The sequence below is a fragment of the Coenobita brevimanus genome, chromosome 100 (assembly GCF_032717465.1).
Source record: "Coenobita brevimanus isolate Jiangsu-jjx chromosome 100, ASM3271746v2, whole genome shotgun sequence".
Lineage (NCBI taxonomy): Eukaryota > Metazoa > Arthropoda > Malacostraca > Decapoda > Coenobitidae > Coenobita > Coenobita brevimanus.
Genome location: NC_137053.1, coordinates 60,079,770 through 60,099,706, shown reverse-complemented (window position 1 = coordinate 60,099,706; position 19,937 = coordinate 60,079,770). Strand labels below are relative to the sequence as shown.

The 19,937-nt window shown below is 39.5% G+C and overlaps 1 protein-coding gene across 1 annotated transcript; it reads right to left on the bottom strand.

Moving 5' to 3' along the window:
- Positions 1 to 1,970: 1,970 nt before the first annotated feature.
- Rab19 (RAS oncogene family member Rab19) lies at positions 1,971 to 10,732 on the bottom strand. Its single transcript, XM_080284094.1, has 5 exons — positions 10,523 to 10,732; positions 9,191 to 9,275; positions 4,555 to 4,653; positions 3,298 to 3,455; positions 1,971 to 2,078 (listed from the first exon to the last, which is right to left on the bottom strand). The coding sequence occupies exons 1-5, from the start codon at positions 10,730 to 10,732 to the stop codon at positions 1,971 to 1,973; spliced, it is 660 nt and encodes a 219-aa protein (XP_080140220.1).
- Between the last annotated feature and the right edge of the window lie 9,205 nt (positions 10,733 to 19,937).

Genomic DNA, 19,937 nt, shown 5'->3' with positions numbered 1-19,937 from the left:
GGCTTAACTTTCCACCCTCAAAGCTTGGGGGTCATCTTGTACTCCAGATACAAAATGTATACCTTAAATACTTGTGACGTGATGCCACCACGGATGATGACAAAGTAGAGATCACTGTTTACATGCAGCAGTACCATAGTATCACCTAATACTTTTCACAAACTTTTTCAACTGACTCATGTTAAAATCTGCAATGTACAACATTTTATATGGCAAATAAAATCATAAAACTTCATTTTTATTAGGAAAATTGGAGGTTATCCATTATGTCCTATTACCTTATACTTCATCATATACAGTAAGTGATAATTCTTTATTAATTTCTTTCAACAGTTACAACTACCTTTCAAAATACTGTACATCTAACTATAGGGGAAAAAATATCTGTGTTTCTGTTAGCAAGAAAAATTGTGGCCTGTGCAGATGGATATGTGTTTCATTTCATCCTAAGCACCAATATATCAAAGCTGCCATGATATTTTACATGCTGAAAGTCCAACTACGCTATCTGTACAGTAAATATATTAAGTAGTTTGATCAAAATACATTAAGTTATAAAAAACGAAGAAGCTATTTCTTTACCAAATTTGCTCCTGTAAACAACGATACTTTGGAAAGAATAAAACTTTCTATTGCAATTTCGTTTCCCGTTATCCTAAAAAAATCCCCGATGCAAGATATTTCACTTCAGCTCCACAACCAGACATACAATGAAAGTAAGGAGGGATCAATGATTAAAATCCTTCCACATTTGAATTTTCAGTGAAATACAGTTATGCACTCAATTATCATCATCATCATTTAATTCTGTTTCCCCATGAGAAGCATAAGAGCCCAGGGCTAGGCAAGTTGGTCCTGACATTTAAGATGTGAGTGACTTGCCTCACTCATCCCTTAATGGCATAATATGAGTAATAAACCCCAACCACCCCTTGGATATAAACCTGCACAGGCTCAATCCGATTGAAGTGCCTTAATTACCCACTAAATCACCAGGTGCCATAATTTGGTTATATGGTTACCACACAGTGCAGTACATGGTTTCCTGGTGTACAGGAAACCATTTGGCTTGTCAATCCATGTAGAGTCACCCATAGACAGAAGGAGGAGGAAAGAATGAAGGAAAGAAAGAAGTGGAAGGAAGGAAAGGAGGAAGAGAGGAAAGGGCAACCACTTGATGGTAGCACTACATCTAGTGAGTGGATGGTGAGTGCCCCCACCTCGCACTCAATTAACAAATAATAAAGATATCAAAGTATATAGTTTGAAGACCGTCTGTTAAAAACATTATTCCTTAACCCACTGATTAGGAATGTGTTTTTCCTATTATTCTTGTCAATCCCAATGATTTTATTCAGTTTATGACCAACTTTTTAAACTGGTGGGATTAGATACCCAATATGGCACCAATAAACTCCTAAACAAAAGGTCTTTCTTAAGCTGAATAAAATCTATTTGGTAACTGCAAGAATCAAGAGAAGATTAGGAGAAATACACTGAGGTGGTCTGGACATGTGAAGATAATGGAGAATGAAAGACTGACTAAGAGGGTGTATGTAGGTGAGGTGGAGGGAGGGAGAGGGAGAGGTAGACTGAGGATGAGGTGGAGGGATGGAGTTGAGAGGTATATGAGGGAGGGGGGGGTGAGTTGGGGGGAGGGTAGTCAAATGGTGGGTGACAGAGCGACTTGGAGGCGTTTTGTCTGCGGCCACCCTTTGCGGGATTAGGGCGTCGGGCTATAGATAGATAGATAGAAGAATCAACATCAAAATAAATCATCTTTATTCAAAGGGTTAATCATTAGATGATGATGATGATGATGATGATGATTCAAAAGGTTAATAATGAACCATTAAAGGGAATCATCCACTTACGGACAACTCTGCTGAAAGCTGGCAGGGTCACAGACAATAATCATTCCTCTCCTGTCTACTGTCAAAGACCCAGTGCTGTGACATGAGCAGACATTATCACTGAACACATGGCAGTGAGCACCGCGGCCACCGTTTTAGTGATTCTGTGTTTCCCAGCCTCACTAAATCAGGATGAATGAGGTCCCGCAGTGAATCATGACGATTCTGTAAAATGAAAAAAGAAAAAAAATCTAGGTAACTGGAATCATGCTGATTCTACTAAGACAGACATTTCTAGGTACTGTAATAAGTACAGTATTCAGACAAAGGCTTCAGCTGAATTACTTCACTGCAATGGCATAAAGTATTTAAACTATTCAGGCTACTATCACACAATATTTCTTACATTAAAAATCATTTTCTAATCAACGCATTTATAAGCAAAAGTAATAAAGTACAATCATAATCCCGTACATAATAAGGCTCAAGTTCCTTCTATTCACACCCAACAGTTTCTTGCATACTACGATTTATCCATCCATCCATCCATCATCCAACCCTACATTGCCCCATGAGGAGCTTAGGAGCCTGGAGCTAGGCAGTTGGTCCCAACATTTAAGATGAGAGTGACCAACCTCACTCATCCCTGAGTGGCATTACATGGGCAATCAACCCCAACCACCCCTTGGATATAGACCTTCACCAGCTCAATCCATCATGAGAGCAATAATTACCCACTAAACCACCAGGTGCCAAAATTTGGTTGTATGGTTACCACCCAGCAGAGTACTGTAAATGGTTTCCTGGTGTACAGGAAACTATTTGGTTTGTACCCCAAAAATATAAGGGTCACACCTCTTAATTTCAATTTATCAATCTTGCTACCCAATGTTATTCCCTTAAATTTAAAGTACTGTACCAGCAGCAGCTAGTTAAAAAAAAAAAAAAAAAAAAAAAAAAAAATACTGGAGGTAGAAAAAATAAGCCAACACTGTATTAAAAGAACTGACCACCAAATAACCTCTTCTATCCATGCTACATTAACCCCTTAGCAGCTAAGGATCTCTATCAAGTGAATTGAGTGACCGGCATTAGCCAAACTAAAATTCCTAAGTACTATATGCCCACAGCAATAAAAGTGATACATAAAAGTTGAATTATGGTGGTTTAAAATTTCATCTGCAAAACTGCCATTCACTGCACAGTAAGATTTATAATAAAGTACTAATAAAAATCACAAAGCATTATAAGTAGTCATCTCAAGAAATAACAAACTGAACTGAATCAGACACAATGGCATACCTGCTGCTGACAGGTCTGCTTGGTCTGACAGATCAAGAATGAGTAACAACAACAACAACTGCTACAAACATGAGGTAAACAAAGTGTCAGTTATTAAATAACAAAGCACTCTACAAGGAAAACTAAGAAACACAAATAAAACCTTGAGCTCTGTTGCCAGGTGAAAGAATGTATCGTCCACATTAGTGTTGTCTTTGGCTGAGACTTCCATAACGGTCATAATCTCGGGCACAACCTCACACAGCGCCTCGGCTTCATCAAATTCAACCTCTCGCAGGGTCTCCATGTCACACTTGTTGCCTGGACACAGACAAAGTAGGCAGGAAATGGTTCAGCACTTTAATCCTTGAACTATAAACAGCATGCCCTCATTCTACGATGAGGATGTGTTTGATAAAAGTCATCACATATCAATTTATTGGACATCGTCAACTGTAACATGGATTCAATGGGGATACATTTTGGCCATGGATCACCCACCTAATGGTCTAAAAACATAAGGTTTCCAACTCACTTGAACTTGTAATTATTTCATTTCAAAGCATGTCACTTGTTGCTTACTGGGAAAAAAAAAAAAAAAAAAAAAAAAATGTTTCCAACTTGCATAAACTGATTTTTATTTCACTTCACTTACTGCATAACTCTAACACTGCACTACTGTTCCATCTCTGACACTACCACACCCGACAGTGGCTGAGTTCCATGGCCATTTTCGAACAATCAAATAACTGTAAGCTTCCGTGTCGGCACCCATACACAGACAAGTGAGGCTTCGTACTGGATCATCATGATCGTGTAAGCAGGTTGGGTGGGGTGGGAGGTGGGGTGTCCTAACTTTTTGGTCATCATACAAGCAATTCACCATATGCCAATTCATTGTAAAATGAGGATCTGCTGTACAATGACTGTTGAAATGAAGTAACAGCCAAACCTTTATTACTTTTCTCATTCGTCCCCCCCCAACACCATATGACTTTATCCACCTTTGGTAATAATGTACAGTACATCGCAGGGATGCACAAGTTACAAGCAGTCTTGTTAACCCATTCAGTATGGGTATATCCTTTAAATTTCTTTCTGGCTAATGACAATGATTTCATTCAGGTAAATATAAGCACATACTCCTACACAGTTATGCTACAATCTACAAATATTTATTTGAATGAAACATTAATAATCTACCATAATGAAATTCCCAATATTCCACAGCTGTCTGAGTCAAGCATGTAGCAGTTAGTAAAATATAATACCTGTATGGTCTCTGCATGAATGCTATGCTAACTTACAAGACTGTCCAAATGAACAAAATCCTGAACTTGAACTAAAAAACTGTCATGAAATCTGACTCTTATTAAATTCAAATTTTGATGTGAGAGAAATTTAACCTAAATTTACATACCAATGAGAATAATGGCCACTTGAGGATGAGTGTACCTGCGTACTTCATCCATCCATCGCTGAACATTCAAAAATGAGGATCTCTTGGTAATGTCATAAACTGCGGAAGGGAAAGGAACATACAATATGACAGTCTGATAAAGTTAATGTGTTTTAATGTATCACAAATATTTCCATACAATTCATTTTGTATCTAAAGAAGAAGGGAAATCAACTTTATATGTACAAACAGAATTTCAAAAGACAACTCTCACGTAGAACAAAATCTGTACACTGTGCAGTATATATTTTATGCAGATTTATTAATTTCCATTCTCAAAGGTCCACACATTTCTCTACCATTCTTTGAAAACTGAAAGGGCAAAAAAAAAATAATAATAATAAAATAATAATACCGGTAATAATAATAATAATAATAATAATAATAATGAACTCAAACAAAACAATTGTTTACTGAGAAAAAATAGGAATACTGTATTTGCAAAAATGTGAAGAACAGTGACTGAATCAACATAGTTAATGCTCTAGTGGTAGCTAGCTTACAACACGAACTTCAGACCTAACATCAGCATTAGCAATGTTACGTTTCCTAGCGATATAAAGTAAACTCTAATTCAACCAAGCCCTACGCCGGTTAAAGTGAAATGCCAGATATTGCATATCCGGCACAACATTCGGCTTTGAGCCGGATATTATGATTCTATCCATCTCAACTCTCTATCTTAAAAACTTTACCATGAGTAAAGATGAAAACTAAGCATATAAAAACAATACAGTAATGATACAGTACAGTAATACAGTACTGTACATAGTGTACTTCTGTATGTACTCACCAAGTGTTGGCATCAATGGGGAGAAACAGCACTGGGGAGTTCACACTCATAACAGTACACTACAGTACACAATACAGCACAGGGATAGTTTAACAATCACAACAGAGCACTAAGACATGAGCACTGACAAGCCATTAGCTTTGCAACACAATACGATACAGTAGCTTCAACACAGTACGCCACAGAATTAGTCAAAGCACAATGAATGGATGAGAAATAGGGGCGTGGAAGAAGTTGAGAGGCGGAAGAGAGAGTTATATGTGGAAAGAAAGAGAGAGGTGAAAAGATTAGTAAGAGAGAGTAAGAAGAGAGTGGATGAGGACTTTGGAAGGAATTTGAGTGTAAAGTGGAGGGACTGTAAGAAAATGTTCTGGAGAGAAGTGAAAAGAGTAAGACAGGGTGGAAGTGAAGTTAGCAGGGGAGTGAAAGATAAAAATGGTAGATTACTAGTGGAGAAGGGAGAAAAAGTGAACAGATGGAGAGAACATTTTAAGGAATTGTTGAACGTAGAGGATGGAAGTAATGCGAGTATAAGTGGCTGGGGAATGGCTGGGAGAAGGAGGGAGGTGAGAAGACAGGAAGAAATCAGTAGGATAGAAGTTGTGGAAGCAATGAAGAAAGTTAAATTGGGGAAAGCCCCAGGAATTGATGGAGTGTGTGGTGAAATGCTGAAGCATGGGGGAGAGATAGTAGTAGAATGGATGTGGAAGATGTGCAGATTGGCCTGGGAGGAAGGTAGAGTCCCGGAGGATTGGAAGTCAGGTATAATTATTCCCTTGTACAAAGGAAAAGGGGAAAAAGAAGTGTGTGGTAATCATAGGGGCATTTGTCTTCTTAGTATAATAGGAAAAGTGTATGGTAGGATACTTATAGACAGAGTTAGAGAAAGAACAGAGAAATTAGTTGGAGAAGAACAGGGAGGCTTTAGGAAGGGAAGAGGTTGTGTAGATCAGATATTCATTCTTAGATCTTTAGTGGAAAAGTTTCTAGAGAAGGGAAAGAAGTTGTATGCAGCTTTTATGGATTTGGAGAAAGCATATGACAGGGTGGATAGACAAGGATTGTGGAAAGTGTTAAGAATATATGGAGTAGATGGGAAGTTGTTGAATGCTGTGAAGAGTATGTACGATGGTGCGAAAGCTGCAGTGCGTGTGGATGGTGAACTAAGTGAATTTTTCTCTTTGAAAGTTGGTTTGAAACAGGGATGTGTCATGTCTCCATGGTTGTTCAATCTGTACATGGATGGGGTAATAAAAGTGGTACAAGGTAGGGTAGTGGATGTTGGAGTGGCCCTGGTGAGAGAGGATAGTGTTTGGAAACTCCCTGTACTGTTGTTTGCAGATGATACTGTGTTGTTGAGTGAAGACGAAGGGGAGCTGCAAGGCTTCGTGGATGAGTTTGGGAGAGTGTGTAAGAAACGGAATCTAAAGGTGAATGTAGGGAAGAGTAAAGTGATGGTCTTTGAGAGAGGTGAAGTTAGTGAATGTACAGCGAGGTTGGATGGTGAGGAATTGGAAAATGTGAGTACGTTTAAGTACTTGGGTAGTGTGATGAGTAAGGATGGAGGTTTGGAGGGTGAAGTGCTTGAAAGGGTACAGCAGGGAAGAAAGGTTGCCGGTTCTTTGAAAGCAGTGATAAGAAACAGGGAAGTGAGCATGGAAGTGAAAAAGTTACTACATGGCAGTATTGTAATACCAACTCTAACGTACGGAAGTGAAGCTTGGACATTGTTGGAAGGACACAAGTCAAGAGTGAGAGCAGTGGAAATGAGTTATTTAAGAGGAGCCTGTGGAGTCACGTGGAGAGACAGGCTGACAAATGAAGATATAAAGGAGCGTTGTGGTGTGGATGTGGATGTGATAGGAAGCGTTATGAGGAACACACTGAGGTGGTTTGGCCATGTGGAGAGGATGGAGGGTGAAAGACTGACGAAGAGAGTGTATGTGAGTGAGGTGGAGGGGGGAAGAGGGAGGGCGAGCCCGAGGATGAGATGGAGGGATGGGGTGGAGAGGTATATGAGAGAGGGGGGTGTGAGTTGGGAGCAGGGCAGTGAAATGGCGGGGGACAGGGCGACTTGGAGGCGATTTGTTTGTGGCCACCCCAAACAGGATTGAGGCGTCTAGCAATAGATAGATAGATAGATAGACCTGGGTTTGGTGATCGCATGGTCAGAAGAACGGGAGCACACAGGCAAGTCTTGACTCTACGACATCCACAGGCAAGAATAAGAGTACAGAGGTATCCTTGGCATGCAAGATAAGCCATGCCCACAACAGATTCTGATTGGCTGATGTGTAGCGAGCATTTTCATTGGCCCCCCGAGTTTTGGGAATTCTCCTGGCATGGGTTGACTACCACTTACGACCCAGTCAAGACCCCTCAACGCTGGATATTGCATTGGACAGCCAGTTAAGTCCCATTTCAGTGCCGGATGTTGCATTAAAATTGTCGAATGTTGCTTTAATAGAGCCAAGATAGCTGCGCTGGATATTGCGTTGGGCAAGATACTGTGATGACGGATATAACTGAGAGTTTACTGTACTGTATTATACTGGGAATTACTGACTGATGAACTTGAAAAAATCTAGAATGTACTACTGTGGTGATATTAAACATTAATGTGATTCTGGAACATATTTTCAAGCACAGTATTTTTTTTTTGGGGGGGAGGGGATGGCAACCATCATCCACTCACCTGATGTGCTGCCTATTTCTTCCTTCACCTGTATCATTCTTTTTCTGCATCTGGCCTCTTCTTTTCCTATTTCTCTCACCATTCCTGTCACTTTTTATAACTCTTCCTTCCTTTTCAGGTGGCTTTATATTGAGTGACAAGCCTATTGGTTTTCAGTAAGCCAAGAAACCATTTACAGTGCGGGGTGGTAACCATATAACCAACCTATTCATGTTCTCTATGTGTCAACAAGTGGGTTGGCGAAGGGTTAGTGCGTCTCCCCATAAAACATTTAACTCAAAGACAAACGGCCACCCTTTAAAGGATCATTGTGTCTTGATACAGATAGATTGCTAATATTTTTTTTTTTTTTTTACTGGGCTGAACTCCCAGCTATCTGTCTATCTACCTACGGTACCTATCTATAGCCAGATGCCATAATCCCACAAGAGGTGGCTGTCTCTGAGTAAGTTATTTTTACAGGGAGGGGAACTAACCCTCCACCAACCTTGCTGATGTGTATGGAACACGTAAGGGTTGGTTATACAATTACCACCCAGTACTGTAAATAGTTTCCTGACTTACAGGAAACTATTAGGTTTGTCAGTCAATGTAAAGCCACCTGAAAAAGAAAGAAGAGTAATGAAAAGTAACAGGAAAAAGGGGAGAAATAGCAAGAGAGGTGGGCAGACACAGAAAAAAGAACAATAAAGGTGAAGGAAGAAGTAAGCAGCACTACACTGTGAGTGGATGATGGCTGTCACCACTTATGCTACCCACAAATACTATCCCCATATTTTTTCAAAACACTGTCCACTCTTTGCAGGCAACAGGTTTTATCATACAGTATTATTTAACAACGAAATACCAGTAAATCTTTCAATCCAATGATGTGTATCATAATTTTATCCCTGATGCTACCCAGTAATTTTATTCAACTTTGGAAAGACTTCTTCCAGCAAAAGGGTTTTACTGAGAGCTGTTTCAAACCCCTCCAGTTTGAAAAGTCAATCCCAAGGTAAATAAATCAGATAGCAATAAAAAAAAAAAAAAAAATGGACTTAGGGGATTTACACAAAGATAACCAGCCAGTAATGAAGGACTGTACAGATAAATCCCATTATGCTCACCAATAATAACCCCGTTGGCTGAGCGGTAGTAGCTCTGTGTAATCGTCCTGAAACGCTCCTGCCCTGCAGTGTCCCAAATCTGCAGCTGTAAGAGCATTTTTTTTTTTTTTTTTTTTTTTTTTTTTATAATCATCATCATTATCTCAATCTGTTTTTCCCACCCAGAGATGGGGTGAGATCTGGTAAAGAAAGAAAGATAAGAGAAAATTATAATGGGGGAAAAAATCAACAGCATTACCAATGGAATGCGCCACACATTCATTATCCTCAAATCTGTCTAAAGCAGGTACAATCTTGTAGACATAAATTCATGATATCTTTCAATTTATCATGACCTTTTCCAAACAATCAGTAATGTGGCAAAATAGCAAGGACTTACTGTACTTAAAATGGAAACTACTGTGTACTGATCCATGATCCATTCTGTAATGGGCGAAGTACTGTATCTCAGCAACAGAGATATATGGTGATTATAAATGCTGGTAGTTTTAAAGAATACAACTTTGACATAAGTTGCTCAGTAAGCACGGCTTAATACAGACATAAGTTGGTATGCTATCAAGTCTTCCTGAAAACTAAAATGTATAACAATAAATTGCATACCTAGATGGTTATAAATGCTTCACTGGGAATACATCACAAGGCCAGCTAAGGCTACTTCTATGTCATTTTACCTAACCTTCCTCAAGTTCAAACCCAGCCAAACTGAAGTCCATAATTACTCAATTTACAATGTAAAAAACTAATTTGAAACACACACAAACAAATCAATGATGATAATTACATAATTAGAGTACTGGATAGCCAAGACAGTGAGACAAATCTTGGCCAGCTTCCCTACCTCGTGGTATGTGACATCATCCATATTTTACCCAGATTTCTTTTTTTTTTCACAATTAGGAGTTGCAAAAACAATTACTGTACTGTATTATTATTCACACTAATAATGTAGCCTAGTAATGATGTCTTTATACTTATGGCAACTGTCAAAATGGGACAGGCCAGGTGTCTTGCTGAACACGATGTTAAAAATGGCCAATCATTAACACTACGGTATGAACACAGTGATGTGTTTTTCATTTCATTCTTGCCATCTCCAGATGATATTCAGTTTAGGACATATTTTTCAAGCCAAAGAGGTTAGATATAGCCTTCATTAACCTTTTCAACAAGAGACGCCTTCACCAAACTGAATAAAGTCATCTGGCAGAAATGAGAATAAACAAAAGAACATCACCCAGAAATAGTGAGCTCAAACATGAAACTGCAAATCAATACTTTGCATTCTGGGATCTGTTTGTGGCTAAAGCATGCTGGAATTTTACGAAATACCTTCACTTTTTTTCCGTCGACATTGAGAGTCTTCATGGAGAAATCAACCCCAATCGTGTTGCCGTGCCGCTCAATGTACATGCCTGATTTGAACCTCTGAACAACACAGGTCTTGCCCACGCCACAGTCACCAATCACCACAATTTTAAACAAAAAATCGAACTGGTCATCTGCTGAGTTACTTGGCATGAAAGGTTGTGGTGATGTCATTTTGAATCTTCTTCGTTAAAAACAGGAATGATGAAGAAATCTGGAAATAAAAACAGGCACACTTTTCACCTGAACTGTGGCTGTATAGCCACTTTAACAACTGCTTCAGAAGATGATCACTCAGCTGAAAATATTAACAAAGCAAACAGGATTACTGAGTTAATTTTGAGAACTTTTGAAGATCTGCATGGGCTAAAGGCATGCTTAAAACACTGCTTATAACTCTTGAAGGACTTCAGTTGGAATATGCAAATCAGGTTTGGTGTTCACACCTTTAGGAAAAATTGAATATGTACGGTACAATGGAGAGTTTTGAAAATAATGTGTGGACTAAAACATACAATATATCATATGCTGAAAAAAGGAAAAGAACTACACTTTACTACACTAGCATACAGACGTGTAAGAGGAGGCATGACAAAATGTTTACCTTAAGATACTAACATGTAAACATGATGCAGGGGCAAAAAATAATTTGTCTGAGTCACAGAGACACAAAGTCAGGAAGTCAAGTTTACACTTGCCATAAGAAAACAGCCCGATTAAATTTATAGTAATATTCATTCGTACACAGTATTATTGATGTGAGGAATAACCTGCCTGAGTACGCTTTCAATGCATCAAGTGACCAAACAGGTCAATTTTTGGAGAAAACCTTATTTTTATCAGTTATCTTTCCACCACTGCCCCCTGCTTAACAGGATGGTTAGTTAAGGATTACCAAGGAAGTATGCCTACATAGGCTTTTTAGGTGCCCCTAAAAGCACCTGAACATTGGATATATATGTGCCTTAGGACATGTCACTGATTTCGTTGAAACTGCCTCTACCAGCAGCTTGATAAGCATTGGAAGCTACAAGACAGTCCACAACCAAATAGCAAAAATACAAAGTTAGAGTCACAGACTGAAAAGCCTCTTCTACGGTAAAACTTCCCTCCAGTAATATAACCTAACTTAAAAATGGAGGACAGAGCCCTCAGAAATAGTCTTGATAAGGTAATATTTTTCTGATAATTTTAGTTGAGGGGTAATATGCCTTTGCAGCAAAATTACCACACAAAAAAAACCATAATGAAGAAAAATGACTATGGTACTAAACATAATTATGGAGGGAAGAAGGAACAATAAAGGGCCTTGAACAGGAATAACTTCTTTACCCTAAGTGGTTAACAAATGGAATAGTCTGCTGTAGTGTGTGGCCAACAATCCCCGGGGGGAATGTGTTCAAGAACAGGTATGACCAGTATAAAACTGAGTTTGTGAAAAAGAGGCTACTTTTATGAGTTTCAGCTCCCTCAACCAACACTCAAGTGGCATTACTGAAACATGATACATTTTTACAATAGTAAACATGCCATTTCAACGCTAAGTTCCAACGAAAAATACGTAGTCAAAACCATGATGATATTAATGAATGGGCATGTAGAAAAGCAACCTCAGTTCAAACTGATGTAGAAATTAAAATGTAATCTCCACCGTTGGGGAGTTATCTTCTAGCCTTTCCCAGAACCACTACTGAGTGTGGTATTGTTCGTTCCTATAGCTAAGCTACTAAGTCATTACTACTTACAAGTTTTTGAGTGCATTCACGAGTAATTCTTGCTTGTGGGAATCGTATGAACTGCAAATCAACCAGGAAACAGATCAATAACACTCAAAACAACAGAGCAACAGGTGGGAGACACAGCGACAAGAACAACAAAAACATTGCGTTCATGTTAGCAGATATGAATAATCACCGAATTAACTAGACTGGTTTCTAGTGGACACATTTTAAAAACCAGTCCATATTATGACAATTCTCATTCATGTTCTGATTAATTCGTAACAATTTGTCGATGAATTGTAAATTCATGGTGTTGTGAATGCATTTAGCGCCTACATTACACTTCCATACACGATATCACCTTGAAGAATCGGGATGGCGTAGAATCTACCCATCTATTGTCAAACGCCTTAATCCCGTAAGAGGTGGCCACAAACAAATCGCCTCCATGTCGCCCTGTCCTCCGCCATTTGACTGCCCTGCTCCCAGCTCACACACCTCTCTCTGATATACTTCTCCACTTCATCCCTCCATCTTATCCTTGGTCTCCCCCTCCCTCTCCCCCCTCCACCTCACTCACATACACTCTCCTCGTCAGTCTCTCACTCTCCATCCTCTCCACATGGGCAAACCACCTCAACGTGTTATAACGCTTCCTATCACATCCACATCCACACTACAACGCTCCTTCACATCCTCATTTGTCAGCCTGTCTCTCCATGTGACTCCACAGGCTCCTCTCAAATAACTCATTTCCACTGCTCTCACTCTTGACTTCTGTCCCTCCAGCAAGGTCCAAGCTTCACTTCCGTACGTTAGAGTTGGTATCACAATACTGTCATGTAGTAACTTTTTCACTTCCATGCTCACTTCCCGGTTTCTTATCACTGCTTTCAAGGAACCAGAAACTTTTCTTTCTTGTTGTACCCTTTCAAGCACTTCACCCTCCAAGCTTCCATCCCTACTCATCACACTACCCAAGTACTTAAACGCACTCACATTTTCCATTTCCTCATCCAGCCTCACTGTACATTCACTGACTACACTTCTCTCGAAGACCATAATTTTACTCTTCCTTATATTCACCTTTAGAGTCCGTAGAAGCCCGAGGAAAATGGAACTTCTACAAAGGACATGGAATTATGAAGGAATAACTAAATATAACCATCAGCATGAAGAATGATGATTAAAAGAAAATAAAAATGCTGTTAAAAGCACCCAGAGCGTGCAACACCCACGTTTATCAACCGATTTAAGGACCGAATATCTGACGTTGCCTTCTGACCCTGACCTTCGACAGACCTTCTCTCAAAATCAAGTTACTTCACTCTTACCTTAACCCTTCCACCAGCACTGGTTCAGATAAGATTAGAACTCTCTGAGCTGACTGTCCAACTCCGATCTTTCCTTATGACCTAAAATTTCTTAAGTGGCTGTTCTCAAAATCGAACTTCTTTTTCTCGTTTTAACTCGAACCCTTCCGAAGTGTTTGGTCTACGTCGGATAAAAACTGTTTAAACTGAACCTGCCGTGGGACTTTGACTTTTGACTTATCACTCTCAAGAACAATAAGTCACACTGTTGGCTGATCTTCAACTCATCCATGAAGTCTGATCCAGTCATATAAAAACTCATTTTGTCTGCAGACACATGGGTCGAATTCTCACACTGCTCTGTGACCTTGACCAGACTAATTTATTCTCAAAATTGAACCTCATTTTTTTTTTTTTTTTTACTGACCCTTAACTCTGTCTACAGTTTGGTATAAATCAACTTCGATCTTTGATCTATTGTTCTTGAGAACAGTAGGTTTAATCCTTTCGCCGATCCTTAACACTTCGTCAAGTTAATTATGGATAAATTCGGATAAAAACTTTTTGATTTATTTTGTTAACAAACACTCGTACGGTCAAACTTGCCCTTGTCGTGTGACCTTGACCTCTGACTGACTGCATTAAAAGAGGAATCCCTTTGTTATTCCCTCACCTTTAACCCTTCCTCAAAGTTTGGTGTACGTCTGTGAAAACAAGAAAAAAAAAAAAGTTTGATTTGACCTTAATTTTTGACCTGTTCTTAAAAAAAAAAAAAAAAAAAAAAAAATCCTTGGCCGGCCCTCAGCTCTTTTCACCAAGTTTGGCTAACATCGAATGAAAACTGTCTGAGTTATATCGTTAAGAAACACTCACGCAGATCGAAATTTGACCTTGCTGTGCGACCTTGACCTCTGATTGTTCTCTAAACCGAATTACTTCAATCTCATTTCACCCTCGATCATTTCTCAAAGCGTGGTTGAAGATGGATAAGAACTGTTTAAGTTGATTTTAATATATCAACGTTTGACCTATACCTGTGATCCTGACCTTTGACATATTCTCTAAAACAACAGGATTCTACATGGGCTGTTTCTCCACCCTTTCACCAAGTTTGGCTAAAGTAGGTTAACACTGAGTAAATTCTCTCTCTCTCTCTCTCTCTCTCTCACACACACACACACACACACACACACACACACACACACCGCTAAAAACATAACACCCACTCTTGCTCCGTGAGGAAGAAGAAAAAAAAAAGAAAAAAAGAAAAAAGAAACCCGTGGCACCTTGCGGCATCCCTCCCCCAACAATTGCCCACCGTCCAGTACACGCTTCGTTGCACTTCTTCGTGATTAGCACTATATTCTGTTCGTAATTTCTTGTCACAGGTCAGCTTTCATGATGGAGGGACGGTAATGTTGGGCAAAGTTGGAGTAAATAGAGTATAGTGGTAACATATGGGTTAATAATACGTTTGACTGTGAATTGTTTGGCGTTTCTTAGTGTTAGATAGATAAACTGGCAATGATAAAAGGCAATAGATAAACGTCAATAGATAAACTGCAATAGATAAACTGCTATATACCTCACTCTGTCGGTCTGAAAGAAGGTTGATGATGATGATGATGATGATGATGATGACTGATTGACAGATGGATGACGACGATGGCGGCGGTGGCGACGGTGGTGGTGGTGCTTGGCGTGATGATGATGATGATGGTGATGATGATGATGATGATGATGATAATGATAATGTACCTTATGCATGTGTACCAAAGACGACCTCAACTTTTAAAACGCGATATGACAAAAGACCAAGAGAACTGCACATCTACATTATACAAATTAACTGAACTGAGGAGCAAATAGCGGTAAGTAAATTAAAATGAATAAAAAATCAGAATATTATGATAAGAATGATCATAATCCAGGTCATTCTTGGTCAATGGGAAGCTAATGATGATTCAAACGCTGTCTTTTACCAGTGTCCCCTCAGGTCATTATGTCTTCCTTATAAATTATCCTCTCTTCCTTTCGCTCTCTTCTTAATTGACCCTCGTTATGCGTTAATTGCCCTCATTGACCTGCTTCATCACATTAATTGCCTCTCTTCATTTTTAATTCCCCTGTCTGCATTATTTCCTTTAACTGGTCATTTTTCTGTGCATCCCATCGTATCCTAATTAATTAATGCTATTTTCTCTTTCCATCTTTTTTTTTTGTCGCCTTTTTTTTTGGTGATATTGTCCTAGCTTTTATCTGTCTTTTTTCTCTGACTGCATGCATCTGTATTTTATCTATCTATCTGTCCATCTATCTATCTATTCATCTATCTATGCATGTCTCTGTCAATTTTCTTTGCTATGTCTATATCCCTCCTCTTTCCAGGTCTCCTCTCCTTCCCCCGCCCCCCCCTCTCTCTCTCACACACAGACACACACTAAATTAATGCATATGTAATTCCTTTCCATTACGCTTCCCCTCCTTCATTTCAGATCAGTGTTATTTTATGTTCTATAAATTCTATCAATTTCTTCCATCTCACCTTCAATGCATCTCTTATTTCACGTATTCCTTTTATTTACACCTTTCTCAGTCTTCATTTTTCCGCTTATTTTCTTCCCTGCATCTCACTTTCCTAATTGCAGTTTATTATGCTCTTCTGTCTTCTGTTTCACGTATTTCTTCTTTATCACGTTTCACTATTTTAGTCTCTCTCCTTGCTGTTTCGTTCTTTGAAACTCGCCTTCCTTGCACTTACACCTGTGTGTGTGTGTGTGTGTGTGTGTGTGTGTGTGTGTGTGTGTGTGTGTGTGTGTGTGTGTGTGTGTGTGTGTGTGTGTGTGTGTGTGTGTGTGTGTGTGTGTGTGTGAGTTCCGTGTCGATGGGGTACATAATGTATACGCATCTGTGTACGTATGTGTACGCGTGTGGGTGCGAATCATCGTGTGCGTGTGTGTATGTAAGTAGGTAATTAGCAGGCTGCCAGTGTCGTCCCCGAAGCAAGGCATCTTATTAGTGCACAGGTGAGGACGAGGCAGGTACATTACAGTCGTTCAAAAGGACGTGACTGTGGCCCGGTCGGTTTAATACTGGCACATCAATTGGAGGACGCTCTGAGTGGTGGGCTCGAGCTCCACCGACTGCCAATGAGTTTGTGGGATGAATTCTCACAAACTAACGCCTGCACCAGAACACCGTCTACTTCACCTGTCTTCCTTTTCCATCTGTTTCTGTTTGTATCTGTCCTTCTCTCCTCCCCTCTCCTCCCAAGCGGTATCTACCCTGCATCATTCATTCATCTCCTACTCCCAGTGCCACATCCACGCCCACATCAGCCGACTGAGCAACACACAAGATACTGCCTCATGAATTTCTAGAGGAGCGCTGGACACGGACCAACCTGTATATGACATCCTGAAAAAAAAAAAGAAAAAAAAAGAAAAAAAAAGAAAATGATGAAAATTATTGAGGTGGGGTACAAATCTTGGGTGTTGCAATAGCCTTCGTCTCGTGTCAGATTGTTTCGGGCGAAGTGTGTACCGAAATTTTTTGATCGACTGTACAAGGACACAAATAAGGGCGAGACAGAGAAATGACACGAATAAAGATAAGGCTAAAGAAGATATACTGTATAATACAGATGGCACTAAGTATGAAATAAATGTTAAAGAAAAAATATATGAACAAAAGGGTAAGATTTAGATGAGAAATTAATAAAGATGGCATAGGGGCCATGAGAATGAAGATAAAGTGATAGAAAATGATACGAAAGAGATAAAACTATGAGATTTATAAAGATAATAAAAATATGAAATAAATATGTACAATTATGAGATAAAGTGAAAGAAAAATGAGTAAAGATAAGAATAAACATTATTGGAATAAAATAAAAAATAATACATAATGGTAAAAGAATAATACAGAAAATTACTAAAAATTAAAATTATGTGAGAACTATGTATTTTTTGTAATATTAATGATGCAACACGTAATTTTTATAAACCCTTTCAGTACGTGGATATTCTTTTTTTTTTCTCTCTCTCTCTCTCTCTCTCTCCCTTGCCAAAAGCATTTCAGCCATTTTTTCCCTACTCAGTAACGACCCATCTATCCACGGCGAACCACCGTTCCTTACATACTCCTATACTGAATCTCTCCCCCTCGTTCTCGCTCTGTCTCCTCTCCTCCTCCCAACCACCCAACTCTCTCTCTCTCTCTCTCTCTCTCCAAACATCATCACCATCGCCATCTTCCTCCTCCTCCTACTCCTCTGGTAAAGCTTACTTTCTCTTACGTTCAAGCTCCTCACTTTCGGTAAAGCTTCTTCTCTCTTACAAAAATATCTCTCACAGTAAAACTTCTCCCGGTAAAGTGTCTCTTACAGTAAAGATTTATTCCTGCATTAAAGCCCCCCTTCCTGGCACAGCTTCCGGCACTATATAAAAATGCAAAACTCTCCCAGCCCATCTCGCCAGCCAATCTTTCACGTATCATAAAAAAAAAAAAAAAAGTCTATACATTTTATCCCGAAGGACACTCTACCAAATTCTGTTATGAAGAAACTCAACACTCGTAACGTAAAACATGTGACTCGTGTTTTAATGTGTTCCAGTGTTTGGTGTATGTGATATTGTTTTTAGGATACATGTGTGTGTGTGTGTGTGTGTGTGTGTGTGTGTGTGTGTGTGTGTGTGTGTGTGTGTGTGTGTGTGTGTGTGTGTGTGTGTGGTGATCGGTAGACCGCAAGAGGCACTACGCATCAGAGAGTGAAACCAGGTCAAACAGGTCATCGCCACCCCAGCCTTAACAAATATAAACACTCTCCAGCACATCAACCCGACACCTTGCACGTCCCCACACCGATACACAGATTACTTCCTGATAACCACCAGCGATCGGTAAGGTGTGTATTATCTCAGCTCAGTACGCTTGTCGGTCGGGAAGCTTTCTAACACCTTCCATACCAGGTGTATTTTTGCTTATACCGGTTGTACATTTGCATATGGCTCCTTCATACCAGTCTCATTTACGCTCTGATCAAGGACGGGGGAGCTCCTTAACACCTTTTCCCAAGCGATTTGTTTTATTCCACCTGACTGTCCTCTTCTGTGTTACATAAACCCTTCCAATATCGCCACACACTGCATAAATAACGCACAAAAGGATATTAACCAGCCATATCCAAAAATAAATCGCTAAGGAAGAGTTGTTACGGAGCTCTCTTACCCATCGAGAGTACGGACCCTACTTTTTACCTTACTTTTCTTGCAACTTTTTTTTTTTTTTTTTTTTTTAGCGTAGGACAAATTTTTCGATATGGAAGAATTTTATATATAGCCTGTATTAACCCCATCAATTTTTAAAGCTGAATAAAATCGTCTGGAGGCAGCGAGAATAAAGGAGAGAATACGTCATCGTGGTGAAGGGGTTGAATGATTCGCTTTTGAGATGGAGTCACGGTTGGGAGGCCTGGATCTGCGATTATGTGAGAGGGATTCTGGGGAAGATTCACTGTGCAGATAACTTTTCTAAGGTATGTAAGATTTCATGAATTTTGTAAGCACTGTGCAGCCCCTTCCAAATGCTGTATTGATCAAGACAGCTGGCATACACATACAACGCAAAGTAAAGGAAACCGCCTTCAAATGTTTTACCCAGTGTTTCAAAGGATTCGTATATTGTATTTCGAGAACAGTATCTTCTTTGGTGATATAACTGCGAAGAAGGTGAACCAACAGAGACAGGCATTAGTCCAGTTCAGATAATCAATATACCTCTAATCATTCCAGTACAGTAATGATAAGTTTAATATAATTTCTTTCTACTTTCCGACAATTTAATCATCTTAGGAATGACCGCTTATTTACGGGTTAATGGAGCATACATCTGACGCCTCCAGCACCAACGTCTCCTATCCAGAGTTAATTTGTCTGGTGAGGGGAAGAGTAAAAGATAAAATACGTCCTCATAGTGAAGAGACAAATGCGATAATTGATTCCCTGACTGTTTTTTTTTTTTTTTATTATTATTATTATTGTTGTTGTTGTGGCCCCAGGTTCATCTGAAACGTGAACTCGGTGTACTGCTGGCTGAAGTTACCCTCCTCCTGCACTTCATCCTATCTTCGTGAGACATTGAGGGAGTTGAGGCACGTTTGTATAGCCGGGCAGTGGAGCCACCTGGTCATATCGGTGCCATCACGTGAAGGCATCCCTCTTCAACACCTTTCCCTGACTATCTTATTATGCAAAAATAAACACATAACGAGGAAGTGCTGGCAAGAACACGGACCACAAACGACCCTAGTCCCTTCAGACCGAGGGCGGCAAACTGTTTATCATT

Excerpts from the sequence above, each read along its gene's own strand:
- Rab19 (XM_080284094.1), bottom strand. The coding sequence starts at position 10,732 with ATGACATCACCACAACCTTTCATGCCAAGTAACTCAGCAGATGACCAG. Across the intron at positions 4,654-9,190 it reads AGCCAACGGGGTTATTATTG|TTTATGACATTACCAAGAGA; the intron begins GTGAGCATAATG and ends TCCCTTCCGCAG. Across the intron at positions 2,079-3,297 it reads ACCTGGCAACAGAGCTCAAG|AATCGTCATGATTCACTGCG; the intron begins GTTTTATTTGTG and ends TTCATTTTACAG.